This window comes from Siphateles boraxobius, unplaced genomic scaffold, assembly GCF_051911475.1.
Source record: "Siphateles boraxobius isolate OS27281-9 unplaced genomic scaffold, OSU_SipBor_1 9, whole genome shotgun sequence".
In the NCBI taxonomy this organism is placed as follows: domain Eukaryota; kingdom Metazoa; phylum Chordata; class Actinopteri; order Cypriniformes; family Leuciscidae; genus Siphateles; species Siphateles boraxobius.
This window is the reverse complement of record NW_027509219.1, coordinates 18,490,144-18,507,550: the sequence shown is the minus strand read 5'-3', so window position 1 is coordinate 18,507,550 and position 17,407 is coordinate 18,490,144. Positions and strand designations below refer to the sequence as shown.

The 17,407-nt window shown below is 37.8% G+C and overlaps 1 protein-coding gene across 1 annotated transcript; it reads left to right on the top strand.

Moving 5' to 3' along the window:
- Nucleotides 1-1,357: 1,357 nt before the first annotated feature.
- mapk4 (mitogen-activated protein kinase 4) lies at nt 1,358-16,976 on the top strand. The gene is made up of 7 exons (XM_077223325.1): nt 1,358-1,583; nt 3,586-3,659; nt 4,084-4,667; nt 10,540-10,684; nt 11,475-11,636; nt 11,718-11,919; nt 15,264-16,976. The coding sequence occupies exons 3-7, from the start codon at nt 4,122-4,124 to the stop codon at nt 16,234-16,236; spliced, it is 2,028 nt and encodes a 675-aa protein (XP_077079440.1). The 5' UTR covers nt 1,358-1,583; nt 3,586-3,659; nt 4,084-4,121; the 3' UTR covers nt 16,237-16,976.
- Nucleotides 16,977-17,407: the final 431 nt, after the last annotated feature.

Sequence of the window (17,407 nt, the reverse complement as noted above, 5' to 3'; positions counted from 1 at the left end):
GTAGGCGTTGACTAGTTATCTGTCTTTTGCTGACACAGTTGTGAAGTTACTGCTCGTAAAGCCGCCGTAAACTGTCATTATTATCCAGGAATGCTCCGTTGGCCCACTTTTTGATGCTAATAACGCTAATAACACAAAATGTACAGGCACTCGAATGTACATTTGAATGTAAACAATTCAATGTTTATAATACTATAAAATGTTCTGGGTGAATACATAGCAAGAAAAATATTACAGCACTAGTCATATTCAGCTTTGTCAGTTTCTAACCAGTGAAAACCCTAAAGAACTAGACGAAGTCCATTAAATTTAGTGCTTTAAAAGTAATAATAAAATACAAGACAAAAACAATTTGGTTAAATCGTGCCATTATGAGTGTCAGATTGTATAGTCGTTTGCAGTTATATCCATTAGATGTCGCTGCAAGCTAAATTTTACTGAGGGCATTATTAGACAAAGCATCGCGATTGAGAGTTTTCCTCTCTTCATAACAGCACCTGAATAATCCAGCTATATAGCCTACATTATCAATGATAATAAGCATAGCAAAAATTGACGAGTATAGAAGCAGCTAAACAAAACACACTGCTTTGGTTATTTTACACTGCTACATTTGTATCTATATCTATACACTCCCCAAGCTGACTCTGATGTTTGGACAGAGGAAATGTAGACGAGGTCTTCATTTATCTAATTTCCTCCTTTCACCACTGACTCCTCAGTGCGGTAAACTGACCTCAGTCAGGATGAAGCGTTTGGAGGGCAGCCAAACACTTTCTCTGCTGCAGAGGAATCCAAAGAGATACTGCATCTCAGCACTGCCGGTGGAACCGAGGTGCTCATTTTATTTCCAGGAACTGCTGTACTTGATCTATGGGCATTTATAAACTTTGAGTTGTAACCACACAGAATGAGGGCGAGAGTGTGTACAAGTAAAGCAGAGAAGCAAAGCTTTGGGAGACCTAATTGACATCTCCGTTCACTTTATCTGAAAAGAAAAAGACGAGCATTGATCAGAGTGAATGGAAACATTGCTCAGTCAGTCAGACAAAAAAAGTAGTTGGATCGTTCTCTGGAAATGGTGGCCGCAGTGTCGTGTTATTTTATAACCGTATAGGCTAAATTTCATTTGTAAGGGTGTGAGTGTGTGTGATATACCTGATATGCGTATGTGTGTGTGTGTGTGTGTGTGTGTGTGTGTGTGTACAACTGCAGTAGCCTAGACATTACCACAAAAAAAAACTTCTGAAAAAAATCTATTTTTTATAGGTAATAATTAACTTTGTAAAACAACGAGTGTGCCTGTATAGTGAAGCACTTTTCATGTCAAAAACGGACGCCCTGAGCACTGACCAGTCAAGAGCATAATTTAAGCACAGGAGGATGTGTTTGTCCTGCATAAGCGCGCAGGTGTCAGGATCACCGTGTGATGGACGGGGAGGGCCTGACGTCATCAAGGGGGCACCGACGAGTTTTGCCAAAGAAAGCTTCCACACAGGGGAAGGGACACCGGGAGGCGAACAAATGCAGTGTATCTCAAATGAACGCTCTCTCGGCGGTTTCTCCCGTTGACACTATCACGGGTAAGATCTTATGTTATTCTCTGATAACACACACGGAAAATTCCTCACGGCAGCAGCAGCAGCAAACTGACTAAAACCTCCATCTACCGGACTGCACCAGTGCCGATTCAATAACAAACTCTGAACTACGAAAACCCCACTTTCCCGGTGGAAAAGTATGTTCATTTGTATTTTTTCCCAACACAAATAGAGCAAACCCGTAGAGCAGCTGACAAAGGCAGGCGACGGTAAGAGATCCAGGAGCATCGCTGCCTTTGTAGTTTTCTCCGCGGATGGGCCGGAAGATAAGAAGATAGTTTATCAAAATCTGATTCTATACTCTATTTCTTAGGTTTATATGCTCTTTTGTCACTTCTGCGTAGACTTGCGAGTGAAACTGCTCTTATTCTGTATATTACGCACGGGTTTGTGTATGTATCCGTTCAATTTCAGAACCAAATACAGGCGTTACTGTTGTCACACAAAGGCGAATGAATGCAGCGCTGCCTATTGTGTGTTCAGCTGGACCCACAGCTTCATTTGTGATTCATTCACAGGCTTAAGTTCTCCGTTTTTATTATTTTACGTTATCAAACGTTGTGCGTAAATATGAACAATAAAAATTATTCAGCGTAATAAACGTATACATTCTGTTTTAACGTTCAACAACAAATTGCATCCGCTCCCACGGTCATGCAGCGCCATAGTCATATGCATTATTTATAAAGTTTGGCTCACACTAGTCTGGTCCGATTGGTTTATACTAGATTCCTCTGTGCACTCAGTAATTGTTTATTTTTATTTTTAATTTTTATAAAATTGTTTTAGCCTACACAAAAAAGAACAGCAGTTTTGAGAAATCTCAATAAAAATGATCATAGTAGCCTACTCTAAACGTATCAGTGTTCTAGAAAAATCTGTTCTACTATTCTATTCTATTCTATTCTATTACATGAACAGTAAGTCAGTATTATTTTAACTTATTTTTTTTAAATCGTGTTCAACAGCAGAATTACTGGTGTAACATTACCCATGATTCTGTGGAGAAATATCCACCAATCAGAAAACAAAATAAAGCAAAAAAATGACCAAAATATATCTTTTGTGCCCATCTATTTCCATGTCCCATGTTTCTCCATCAGTTTTATTTTGATTGTCGTTCACAAAGCTTCATGGGATTTTAGTTCTTTCCCATTTAAGCCGTCTGTACACACTCTGTACCTTTTGTCTTTTTGTCCGATTTACAAATACTTTTTGCAACATATCATAGTGTGTAATGTTTTGATTCACCTTGTAGCTGGTTGGTTTGGTTCATGACGTTACGTTTTAACAAGGTTTTTTGAATAAGTGAATGTGAAAAATACTTTCAGAACCAAAGCAGCTGAAAAGTGTACGGACACTGCTGCACTCCATTGAGGTGAATAAGAGCCAGCTAAATGTAAACAAAAACTTACTGAGTTCACCTTTACGAATTCGGAAAACAAGAAATAGTATTGTAGTGATATCAGACTATTAAAGGGATAGTTAACAGAAAAATGAAAATTCTGTCATCATTTGCTCAACTTCAAGTTGTTCCAAACCTGTCTGAAACACAAAAGAAGATATTGTGAAGAATGTAAATAACCAAACAGTTAACGTAGCCCATTGAATTCCATAGTATGGAAAAAAATACTATAGAATTCAATGGCGCTCATCAACTGTTTGGTTATTTACATTCTTCACAATATCTTCTTTTGTGTTTCATACAGGTTTGGAACAACTTGAGGGTGGGTAAATGATGACAGAATTATCATTATTGGGTGAACTAACCCTTTAAGTCTAGTGGAATAACATTGGATGCTTTCTTGCTCATTATTTATATAATAATGTAGGAAACCACTAAGCTGAAATATTATAAACTATGAACTGTAAAATGTTCATTTGGTCATACTTCTAAAGCATACTTGTCCATATGTTTATTGCAATTGTGATCAGTATCTAATTATGTCTGCTCTTTCTCTCTCACTTCTTTTCTCCACTGAAGTGCATGCATGAGGTGCATGGCACATAGCTGCGTGAAGAGCATGGAGGGTACAGGACAGACTGGAGCCCGAGACGGCAAGTGAAAGCTTTTAGATTATGGATGAAACTCACTCACGACGCTGCTGCTAATGTTAAAGTCAAACATCACAGAGAACCTCAAACTCCAGCACAGGGGTGTAATTCAGTTTGAAAATAACATGGAGTGTTTTTGGGTTAGAGATGAATCCTGGGAGACGGCGTTTCAGAGTGTTTGCTGTGTGCAGCAGGCACTGGCTGACTGTGGGATGTTGCTATGGAAACACTTGCCTGTTCTAGGGTGTTGAGTTGTATTCCACCAAGTACTGTGCCCCCATTGCTTTGCTAGTATATGCAACTGTTATTTAAGATCTCTCTCTTCAAGTAAAGTGTTAATGTTTTCATGCAGCTGTAATTTGAGTTATAGATTGTAATAAAAATATTGCATTATTCGGTTATTAATCATTCTCCTTACTTTCTCCAGCCTCTCACAGGCAATGCCCAATTGCTCCTCTCTAAGCAATGGCCTGGCAAAATACATCCCCATTCCAATATGGCTTTGACCTGGGGGGACATTACCAGGATCTGCGTCCTCTGGGCGTGGGAGCATCGGGGCTCGTCCTCTCTGCGGTGGACAGGCGCAGCGGCCTGCGTGTGGCAGTGAAGAAGCTGGTAATGCGAGATGCCGTCAGTGTAAAACACGCTCTGAGGGAGGTGAAGATCACACGGCGCCTTCAGCATGAGAACGTGGTCAGGGTGTATGACGTGTTGGGGCCGTCTGGTCACCCTTTACCCTGTGACCTGACCCATGTGCCTGCAATATACATTGTGCAAGAGTGTATGGAAACTGACCTGGCACGGTTACTCGAGCAAGGGTACTCGTTGCCAGCTGAACACGCCACCCTGCTCTTTTATCAGCTGCTTCGTGGGCTCAAGTTCATCCACTCTGCCAACGTGCTGCACCGTGATCTCAAGCCAGCGAACATCTTTATCAACACGGAGCAAATGCTGCTGAAGATCGGAGACTTCGGCCTGGCTCGCATTGTCGACCCACATTACTCGCACAAGGTAAGAGTTGCAGCAGCAGGGCAGGAATGACTGCAGCACATAATGCTTCACTCACTAGAAAGAATAACTGGTATCTACTAGATAGGTCTTTGTTAGTAGGAATAGTACAATGGTTTCTAATAGATAGAGATATCTGACTGATATTTCTTTATCAATTCTCAAAAATGTATTTGTTATCAGTGTTTTAGTAGTTGGTCTATTGATAAATGGCACCATTTGGTGAGTCTCTACAATATTTATTAGTTACGTATCATGGATAATAACATTTTAACATTCATTCATTCATTCATTCAAGGAAGCATAATAATTAGACATTTGACAAAAAATATTGTTTAGATCGAAAATGAATAAATAATAATATGTAATATATATTATGTTCTTATTGTTGTAGTTTAATTATCATTAAGTTATACGTTATTTAATAAAAAAAAATATAACAATAATAATCACATATTCATAATTAGCTTAGCAATAAGACCTTGACCAAAGAATGGATTATTTGTGACCATTTTTACCTTTGCAAAAATGTAAATAATAGTAGTAATAATAATTGTGAAAATAATCAATGCATATGTTTTTTATTGTATTTTATGATCATTTATACATGATATATGATCTAAAAGCAAAAATATAACAACAATTCAAAATCTGTTCTGCGTATTGATTATTTGACATTGAAAAGATGGAAAAAAAATTATAGGTATTGGTCATAAAAAGACAATATCAATTATATCAAAGCTCATCAAGATGTTTATCTAGTTTGAGGTCTTGGATTACACATGTTGAGTTTTAGTGTGTGTGTGTGTGTGTGTGTGTGTGTGTGTGTGTGTGTGTGTGTGTGTGTGTGTGTGTGTGTGTGTGTGTGTGTGTGTGTGTGTGGCAATAACATGTTTTTGTTCATGTACCAGGTTATTGTTTAGAGTACCAGGTAACCTAATATATATCAAAGCACTATTACAATCTGATGCGGTCCCGAAGCACACAGTACTTTTTGTAAGGGTGTGGTTCACTTGATGCTGAATTCCCCATTTTTGGGAACTTTTAGATGTTAGTAGTATGTACTGGCATACTGTTAGTCTGTACTGCGTTACAAGCTTTCATTGCGGTTCACCCTGCAGTTACAGTCTGGCCTTGATTAGCAGAATCACATTTCCTATCAATTATCATGTGGTACGGCTATTAAGATAATGACATATTAATCCATTTACAGCTTTATCATCAACATAACCTCCTTAGGAACAGAAGTACTTTAGATTATCTGCTTTTAATCTTTTTGATGGTTCTCATAAGTCATAAGTCTAGGCAGCTACAGATTAAATTTAAGCAAAAGTTTTTGTTATTATGCATCTGCAAGTAATTTTATATTCCTAAAAGTTAGTTTAGACAATTTTTGTACATAAAATACTGATGGATATAGTTTGTTAAGCCTGTATAGTTGTTTGGAGAGTTTATTGAAGCATTTTTAGGCACAGTGTTTTGTTTTATGCAGATATTATTATTATTATTATTTGATCCTGGTGACCCTACATTAACCCTATTAATATAACAACTACAGTCTGTCTAAAGTTACTTCATATTTCGGTGCATTTTACATAGATAGATGTTTTTAAACTTTGACATTATGCCCTATTGTATTACACAATAATAATGAACAATTACCTTGATGTTATAGGAGCTGAAAGATTAATGTGGCACTTTACTGTCTCATTGTGCTTCTGTATTATTTAGCAGAGCTCACTGTGTAACACTAGAAGACCAGGAGGACAACATGAATGGAGAGCTTTGTGTGAGACAGACAGGACACGGTGGGGTGAATGATCAGGGAAGGGGGATAGTCACAGTTTGGGATGTAAAGAACAGCTAGAATAAAAACAGCCTTACACAGAAAATTATAGATGGACTATTCTTGCAAGAGCCTTGTTAAAATGCCATGCACTGATAGTAAAATAGCTGAGATTGCAGACTCCATAAGAGCAGCATCCCTCTTCTCTCATGTCGCTCAAAATGTTCATTATCAAAATGTCAAAGCTGCTTTAGCACTATTTGCTCGGGATAAGTATTACCTGGTGACCTCTAGTCATTTGTAATAATTGCGGAGGTTGTCTGTGATCTTAATCCCGCGCGAATTGGCCATGTCTGTAATTTGTAAAGTAAAAATTCCCCCGCAAATTACCTACTATATTTAGCTGAACACCGAGGTCCTGGATCTGTGATAATATTAGTCCCGTGCGAATCGCCATCTCTGTAATTTGGCACTGTCGTTTATAACTTTTTCAAGGTTTTTGTTTCATGTGCGCTTTTTTATCCATCTTTCGGGAAGAATGGAGGCTGCGTTGGAGTGTTTTGATTGTAGTTTGGGTGCTGGGTCATATCGCTATACACCTTACAACTATACAATTTTCAGAAAGACAAAGCTGAAAAACATCAGAAGAGCAAAAACAAAAAGAATGATTAGATGGAGATGAACGACATGTATAGCAGCATGGGGTAAGGAACATTCTTCTGTTTATGATATATCATACAGCTAGACCTATAATAACGACAAGACATTTCCAAGCAATAGCTTTTTGATATCATATCCGGGAGATAAGTCAAGTAAATTCGAGTAAAATCACAGGCTTCGCTTATCCCGCGCGAATGTGCCACGCGAAATTCAGATGTGGGGGGGGATAATATCTAATTCACACGAGGTCCCCAGATAGTCCCGTGCCAAGAGGATTTTTTTCTTCAGTGGCTTCAAAAAATATTCAGCCGATATTGTCTCATTAGGAATCATTAGTGGAAAATGTTCTTATAGGATACCAGTATATACACCTACAGTGCCAGATCCTGCTTCAAAAACATAAGTCAAAAATAAGAAATCCAAAATAAGCATCCAAATAGCCAATCACATGGCAGCTACTCAATGCATTTAGGCATGGCCATCTGCTGAAGTTCAAACGGAGCATCAGAATGAGGAAGAAAGATTATTTAAGTGCCTTGAACATGGCATGGTTGTTGGTGCCGGACAGGCTAGTCTGAGTATTGCAGAAACTGCTGAACTACTGGGATTTGTACGCACACCATTTTTATCTAGGGTTTACAGAGAATGATCAGAGAAAGAGAAAATATCTAGAGAGCAGCCGCTCTTATGTGGGTGAAAATGTCTGGTTGATATCAGACGAAATGACCAGACTGGTTTGAGCTGAAAGAAAGGCAGGCAACAGTACCTTAAAAATCACTTGTTACAACAGTGGTATGCAGAAAATCATCTTTGAGCACACAACACATCAAACCTTGAAGTAGATGGGCTACAGCAGCCGAAGACACACTGGGTGCCACTCCTGTTAGCTAACATCAGGAAACTGAGGCTATAATTTGCACTGGTTATAGAAGGACAATAGAAGACTGGAAAAACGTTGCTTGGTCTGATGAGTCTCTATTTCTTTTGCGACATTCCGGTGGTAGGGTCAGAATTTGGCGTAGACAACATGAAAGCATGGATCCGTCCTGCATTGTATCAACGGTTCAGGCTGGTGCTGGTGGTGTTATGGTGTAGAGGATATTTTCTTGGCACACTGTGGGCCCTTTAGTACCAAATTAATTGATCATCGTTTAAATGCCACAGCCTACGTGAGTATTGTTGCTGACCATGTCCTTCCCTTTATGACCACAGTGTACCATCTTCTGATGGCTGATTCCAGCAGGATAACACACTATGTCACAAAGGTCAAATCACCTCAAACTGGTTTCTTGAACATGGCAATGAGTTCACTAAACTCAAATGGCCTCCACAATCACCAGATCTAAATCTAATAAAGCATCTTTGAGATGTGATGTGACATTCACATAATGGATGTGCAGCTGACAAATCTGCAGCAACTTTGATGCTATCATTTCCATATGAACCAAAATCATTATAATATACTGATTTGGTGGTCAAGAAACATTTCTTGTTAGAATCAATTTTGTAAACAGTTTAGAAATATATTTCTAAAACTTCAAAGTTGCTGATTTTTGTTCTTATTTGGTAATGTCTTATCACCTTTGTGATTACAAGTGAGCCTGGATGCCTCCTGTGCCCCCTGTAAAATAAAGGTACAGGTTGTATTAGTCTAAAGAATCATTAGTGTATAGTGAGCTTGAGTGAATTAAGAGCAGTAGTTTCCTTCACCCATTCCCTGAGCGAGTGCATGTAACTCTGCCACTCAGTGCTGAGAGCGTCTGCTCCCCTCTCAGCATGGAGGGAACATTCAGTTCCTAAATCTAGAGGATCACAGATAAGTGGACTATGGATTCACAGCAGCATCTGGATCCACATATGCTAGCAGTGCAGGCAGGGGACTGATAGGGCCCCAGATGGTTATACTCATTCAATACAACATGAAGAATAAAGATGATGTGGACACTGCACTTCATCTATAATTTAAATAAGGAACCAATGGGCCCATTCTCGTGTTCTGTAGCTTACTTATGATGGCTTGGCCAGCGTAAGCAGCAATTTAAAATAAGTAATCCATAGATAAAGAGATTTATAAAAAGCTATATTAAATTCCTTAATCATATTTCATGACTTTGAAACAGATTTGACTTATGATTGTTTTGGAAACTTGATAAATCAATCCACAAGTGTCTTTAGATAAATATATTAGATATTATATTATAGGATTTTTGTGATCATTGTTTATATAAATATGATAAATAAAAAAATAATGAATCCAATAATAATCTAATAAAATGTATCCTAAAAATATTTATCCTATTTGTGGATTTTTGGCCAGTGAAAAAGTTGGCAGCAGAAAACATCCTAAATGTCGAGTCTGTCTCTGTGTGTAAGTTAAACTGACAGTTCTTGACAGCTCGAAATCAGCATTACCGACATTTGTTGGCCAAGATGCCTGATTCCTGACATTTTGTCCTCGTTATTGCTCATTTTGTTGGCCTCACTTGCTTGTGATCGTCAACAGTTTCAATGGTCTGAGTGAATCGGCTCCAATGGGAAGACAAAGGCCCTCTGTTTAAACAGGATATGTAAATATCATTCTCGTTCGTGTCACCATCCCCCTTCAGATCCACCCTACTGAGGCTGCCTGCTAAAATCCCACAAATAATTCATCACCTGAGTCCTGGGGGAGAGTGGGAGGTGAGAAAGAAGAGGAAAGGATGAAGGAAGGCAGGAGCTGATGGAGATTTGTTGGGTGTCATGGGGTTGCTGTATATCAGCTGATTCTCATCAGACTTCATACAGATGCTGAGTCACATGGCATTTTTTACATCCTACTGTTTTTTTATATATTTATTTTGTACTACACAATGACTACAGTTAAATAGTATATATATATATATATATATATATATATATATTATTTTTTTAGCAAAAAGCAATAAAGACATTAATAATGTCACAAAATATTTCTATTTCAAATAAATGCTGTTCTTTTGGGCTTTCTATTTATAAAATAATCCTGAAAAAAGTGTATCACGGTTTTCACAAAAACATAAAGCTGCTGTTCTCAATATGATGATGATAATAAAGCACCAAATCAGCATATTAGTATGATTTCTGAAAGATTGTGTAAACATTAAGCTTTGCCAGCACAAGAATTAATTACATTTTAAAATATATTAAAATATAAAAGTTATTTTAAATTGAAATAATATTTTGCAATATTAATGTTGTTACTGTGTTTTTGATCAAATAGCCTAAATGTATGATATTTAAATAGGTTTATTTAAATATATTTAATTAGGTGTACAAATTCAGACTGACTTCTTTTTCAGCTTGTAAACCTTCAAAACGACAATACAAAAAAGATATTATCATGTGAAGTACATGTCCATTTAATTGTTGTGCATATGGTGTGTGTATGTACATTTTATCTTTGCCACGCAGGGATATCTATCAGAGGGAATGGTCACTAAATGGTACCGTTCACCTAGACTGCTGCTGTCTCCAAATAACTACACTAAAGCAATCGACATGTGGGCCGCAGGCTGCATTCTGGCTGAGATGCTCACAGGACGCATGCTGTTCGCAGGTAAGACTAGAAGAGCCCTCAGTAATGTGCAAGGGGCCGTCATTAGTGTTTCTGTTGCTCTATTGGTTTTTTTATCTTGTGGTTCACTTGAGACTCAAGAACATCAATCTTCATTATCCGAACTCAGTCTTAGAGCGTCCTCTTGTGGCTGTACGTGGCATAGTAAAAAATAAATGTTTAGACCACCTGACATATCAATCCATTTCTATAGTTTTTATTTCACTGTACTACATTGGCAAGATTGTAATAAATACAATACTGCAAAAGTATCAATACATGCAACAAAGGCAGTGACAAGAATAGGGATTTTTATTTATTAATGATAAAAATATGGTAAAATAAAACAATACAAATAGCAGTAACAAATAGTTATGGACTATAAAAAAAAGAGTATTTAGTGTTAAACGATATTTTTATATTGGCATGATTGTTATACATTTAAGCACATTTAACAAAACAGATAGGGATACAACGCTTCAGTTCAAAACAAAAACAGTGACCTGACAAGAAATGTATTAGTGATAAAAAATAAGGTATCAGTACATTTAAAAAAAAATATGGTTATAGTTATACAGACAACAATTGAAATTGATTTTTTTTAAAGAAAAAAAAAAAGATTATTTATTTTCTGTAAGAATTTACTACACAAGTTTGGTGTAACAGGTCTTTTTATAAACGGTAAGATTTTTATTTATCAGTATGGGAATAGATTTTTTAAGTGCATCCTGATGTAAATAGTCCTGGTTCAGTTAGACAGTTACTGCGTCTCTGTTTGTTTCTCTTCTCTAAGGTGCTCATGAGCTGGAGCAGATGCAGCTGATTTTGGACACTGTGCCTGTTATAAGAGAGGAAGACAGACAGGAACTGCTAAAGGTCATGCCCTCTTTTGTAGGTCAAGGGTGGGAGGTCAAAAGGTCACTTAGAGAACTACTGCCAGAAGTAGAGGACAAAGGTAAGCTGAGCATATATTGTTTTTTTAAACATGTGATACTGTGATGCATCAACAGTTTCAGTCACTGAATCTACATTTCAGGCATTGATTTCTTGGAGTGTATCCTCACCTTTAATCCCATGGACCGGCTGACAGCAGAAGCAGCTTTGTCTCATTCATACCTGCAGAGATACTCGTGTCCTCAGGATGAGCCTGTCTCCCTGCAGCCGTTCCGCATAGAGGACGAGTTAGAGGACAGTGTGGTCACTGAGCACGGTCATGCGCTCAGCTCCCACTGGGACAGGTACACCTCTCACTCTAGGCACTCTGATTTAACACCCAGAGCTGTCATTTGTTACAGTTTTCCTGACACAGACCAACGACAATATAAAAAACATAAACTCTTGCTCTTTCATAAAACATTATGTTAAATCTATATAGCATTTTCAGTTTCAAATAAAGTAGAATCCACACTTTTCAAAGTAGAATCCACACTCCAAGGTTTTATTCATGTTGTATTTCTTGCATGAACCTTAAACTAAAATAAAAAATATAATTAATTCATAATGCATATAGGGATCATTTTAGGTACAGTGTGCTGATTGAAAACAACACTATGTGACAATAATCAAGAATGATTTTAGAGCACTAAACAGCTAAATATATACTTAATGTAATATATAATCAATTCATTAATTAAAATAGGATATTCTTAATTCATGGATAATACAATGTAATATTGAGAACGAAAACACATGTATGTTGTGTGACAGTATATTGGATCTGTGCCTATGCTCTTAAAGCTCTTATTTCTTACCCAAATACTACTGTTAGACCCACCTGAAACACTTAAAGCAGTGTTCATTTCATTTGTTTCTCTATTCTATTGTATGCATTTGTGCTATTGTTTGCAATTTGTCTATTTGTTCTTATATTATTACTGACTGTTTACTTGTCTTTTTTTGTAAATTTAGATCAGAGTTCCAAATAAAGCCTCCCTGTGCTGTGTGTACGCTATTTGGGACAAATTACTATTATTATTAAGATAATAATAAAAATGATACGATGTGATACAATAATCGATACCATTTCGATACAATGGGGGAAACTAGACAAAGTTAGAAATTCCAGTTTCATTACAACAAGTTGCTTCTTGGCAACAAATATATTTCTGATAACAAATAAAAATATAAAAAAATGAAATGAAATTACTTCCAGGACATAGTATGACCAAGATTGGTTTGTTTCAACTTTATTATTAGTCAGTTTACCATCTTATATGCAACATGTCTTTGCAAAGCAAAGAAATCAATCGTGCAATTACGGTTTGCCAGAAAGAAACATTATTTTAACAATAATAAGTAGCAGACAAAAGCAGTTTGAACTGAGATTTGTGGTCCCAGTAAAGTGCAGTACTTGTGGTACTAGAGCATACTGAAACTGAGAAAAAAGCCAATTAAAGTCTGCAGTCGTTCTTTGATACTCTTTAATGGTAAAAGTTTGTGGAAGCATGCGCTGGAAGAGTAAAAACAAGGGTGACGTAAAAGGCAATTTACACAGATGGGCACTGAAATGCCCATAGGACCTTCCAATGACGTAGAATGCTGTTCAAATATAGAAACTTATTAAACCCCTGCATAATTAAATCTCATAGCGGACTCCGTGACAGCTTAATAAGAATGTCATTATTGGCACCATATCCATATGGGCACATCTGAAACAAAGTCTTCCTTTACTGATCAGAACCAACAGTGAGAGGTAAAAAAGCTTGTTAGCTTAGACCAAAGAACAGGAATGAACCTTTGAAACATCATATTATCAAATATTCGCAAAGTGTATAAATGCTGATGTTAAAAGGAAATGAATGTGGATGCCACAGATGGTCTTAATTACCACCACTTGACTCTTTTCTCTGTTTGAGAAAACAAAATGTGTGGTTTAAAGGGTTAGTTCACCCAAAAATGAAAATTATGTCATTAATGACTCACCCTCATGTCGCTCCAAGCCCGTAAGACCTCCGTTCATCTTCGGAACACAGTTTAAGATATTTTAGATTCAGTCCGAGAGCTTTTTGTCCCTCCATTGAAAATCTATGTACGGTATACTGTCCTTGTCCAGAAAGGCAATAAAGACATCATCAAAGTAGTCCATGTGACATCAGGGGGTTAGTTAGAATTTTTTGAAGCATCGAAAATACATTTTGTTACAAAAATAACAAAACGACGACTTTATTCAGCATTGTATTCTCTTCCGGTTCTTTTGTGGATCCGCGTTCATGAGTCCGCTGACGTAAGACGAGCTGACGTGTTATCTGGTGTGCCCGAGCTTCGTTTACAGTCTGAGGGAGACGCACGCTGTAAACAAAACAATCTTTGCAAACATGTCTAAGGATTTCCACACAGGGGAAGGCTTGCATTTTTTTTTAACCAGACATATTTATTTGAACCCGAATACACGGACGCACCAGATAACACGTCAGCAGCGTCTTACGTCAGCAGCGTCACTGGCCTCGTGAACGCGGATTGACAACAGAACCGGAAGAGAATACAATGCTGAATAAAGTCATCGTTTTTGTTATTTTTGGTACAAAATGTATTTTCGATGCTTCAAAAAATTCTAACTAACGCCCTGAGGTCACGTGGACTACTTTGATGATGTCTTTATTGCCCTTCTGGACAAGGACAGTATACCGTACATAGATTTTCAATGGAGGGACAGAAAACTCTCGAACTGAATCTAAAATATCTTAAACTGTGTTTCGAAGATGAACGGAGGTCTTACGGGCTTGGAACGACATGAGGGTGAGTCATTAATGACATAATTTTCATTTTTGGGTGAACTAACCCTTTAAGTAATGCACTTACAATGGTCAGCACAGAAGCATTTGATAGCAGACAAGTTTACTGATTGATTTGATCGCACTAACCAACTGTTAACATGTGTAATGTGCAGCCTGATATTATTACAATTTAAAATAACTATTTTATATTTTAAAATTCCTGTAAACTGCCGAGCTGAATTGTCAGCATCATTACTCAAGTCTTCAGAGTCACATGATCCTTCAGAAATCATACTTGTATGCTAATTTGTTGCTCAATAAACATTTCTTATAGTTATCAATGTTGAAAACAGTTGTGCTGCTTACTTTCAACATTTATTTGAAAAAGACACGTTTTTGCTGTCACTTTTGATACATTAAATGCATCCTTACTGAATAAAAGTATTTATTTATGTTCTTACAGTACTGTACTGTATATTAGTGTGTAATCCATGTAAAAAACAAATACACTATAAAACAAAACATTACAAATAGAGTTAATTAAATAAAAACAATGAAAGTATTGTACACAGTCTTAGTTTAAAAAAATATTAAATGTTTGTTTTTATATATAAACTTACTAACACAGTGTGCATGATTTTATTTTATTTTTATCATAATGCTGGTTGCGCAATGTCTCTTACCCTATAAACTTCTAAGTTCAGAAATGTAATTTAAAAAAATTGTGGGAAAAGAGATGCAGGTGTTTTTAACCTAAAACATTCCTTTAAATAATGCCGTAACTAATTGCTAATATGCACTTCTTTATACTTAGTACGCTGTGTACGAAACGTTCATATGTATGCTAAAACTGTTTACACTTTTTCCAGGTATGATGGGAGTCTGTCGTCAGATGTTTATTGGCGGCCGCAGGAGCAGTGTGGGTGCATGCAGAGCGTCTCAGAGCTGGGAGAGGCAGAAGACGACGAAGTTCAAAGAGATCCACGAGCGAGCTCGACGGCCCACATCGAGGAGGCTCAGGTTGACCCTCGCAAATACTCCCACAGCAGCTCCGCAGAGCGCTTCCTGGAGCAGTCCCACTCATCTCTGGAGCGGGTCTGCGGACAATTCACGGAGCTGGACTGCGGCCGCTCCTGCGATTACAAGGTGGGCTCTCCGTCCTACCTGGATAAGATCGCGTGGCGAGAAGGGAAGCCGCAGCACTACTCTGAACCCAAGCTAATACTGGACCTGTCTCACTGGAGGCATAACAGCATGTCTGCTCCAAGAGGGGGCAGCGTGGAGAAGCTTCTTGCCGAGCCTGGAGATCTGTTTCAGGAGATCTCGCGCTGGGTGGAGAGCACACAATCTGGACTCCACTCGCCCGGTTCACCTCAAGAACCTCTCACCTCCCCGTGTTCCCCTCCTCAACCGCTGTCTCCTACAATGCTGTCTCATTCTCACACACAGATCCCAGCACCTTTGCAACTGTCCAGCCCTCACCAGCTCCATGAGGACAGGAGTCCTACCCCGTTCTTCTCCGCTCCTCCATCTCTGCTGCCCTCATCTCCGTCCTCTCCTCATCATGGTTCATCTGATTATCCGTCTTCCTCCATTTGTGAAATCGACGAAGAGCCCTCGCAGATGGATCCTTCCGGAGAGGAACATTTTGACCTAGATGTGTTTATCTCTCAGGCTCTGAGGCTTTGTAGTCAGAGCGAGGCACTTTCGGAGAACTCGGATGCTCCCAAACCAGGCAATGTTAGCCACGTTCATAATATCTCAGATCACAGACCCTCCAGAACACAAACTCCAACCCCTGAGATTGTCAAGGCTCATGGGTGTCATAAAGAGCACTGGTAGAAGAGATCTGTGACTTCTTATTTAATGATTTTAAAGATGTTTGATTGGTGCAGCTTATTTAAGATGGCATGAATGTGAACACTGAGGACCTTTTAAGGACCAGAAGATTTTTGAGAATGTTGTTTTATTACCTGAAGCTGAGATTCTGTATTCCACCAAAAATCCAAAGTATTTACCTTTAGGAAGAGGATCCCCTGGCAAAAACATCTGAGATTTCAGATATTAGGTGAATGGAGCCCTGAGGGCACGTGGTGATGTGAACATTATTTGTTTCCCCAAGAAACTGTTCTCTCTCTCGCTCAAGAAAATTTGTTTTTGCGAGAGACATCTGTGTACTCTCGTATTTGATTTCACGCACTTCAGTTGTCTACAAACTATTCCATCTTTTTGAGCATTTGAAAACTAATTTTGTTAGACACGTTTTGCAAGTTTCTTGGGAAATGAAAGGAAAATGCCAAAAAGTATTTTTCCCCCTTTCAACTTATTTCCCCCCATATCTCTATATTTGCCCTCTATATTTGAAACTAAAATGTTTTATTGAATGTTAGTGCAAGAGTGAATGATTTGTCTGTTAATTCTGTTTAGCACAAACGTAGGTCAGCATAATTTCAATAAGAACTTAGTTAAAAAATTACTTCGTTTGCACACTTATTTTAATAATTTAATTAAGTTATCTAACAAATGGCACTTTGATATAAAGGTTTTTACTCACAATGAAATAAAGACGTAATTTCAATGGACCAGAAAGAGATGTATCATTCTACATAAGGAATCCCCCATTATTGTCCACCATGTCTAGACAAAGACTATACAGTATATGCCAAGACGGTTTACATATATTACAATGAATGGGAGAAACTGCTACGCATAATATGGTGGAACAAGTACTTCTAAATAAAAGAGCCAATAGCCAATTGGTAAAGTTACTGGATCATTGCGACTGCACATGACCAACTAAATTTTCTAATTTTCAAAAAAAAAATTAATGCTATCTGAGGATAAGAAACAACATTTATGGGACAGTTAATGTCAGATTGAGTTTCTGATTTGAAATATGTTTGAATGTGAATTTGGCAAGAGATTTCAATATTTCCCCATTCAAGTAGATTGGCCGGCAAGTGTACAGACTTTCCCTGAAAGAGTCTTTGGAATAGATCACTCTGACCCTCTT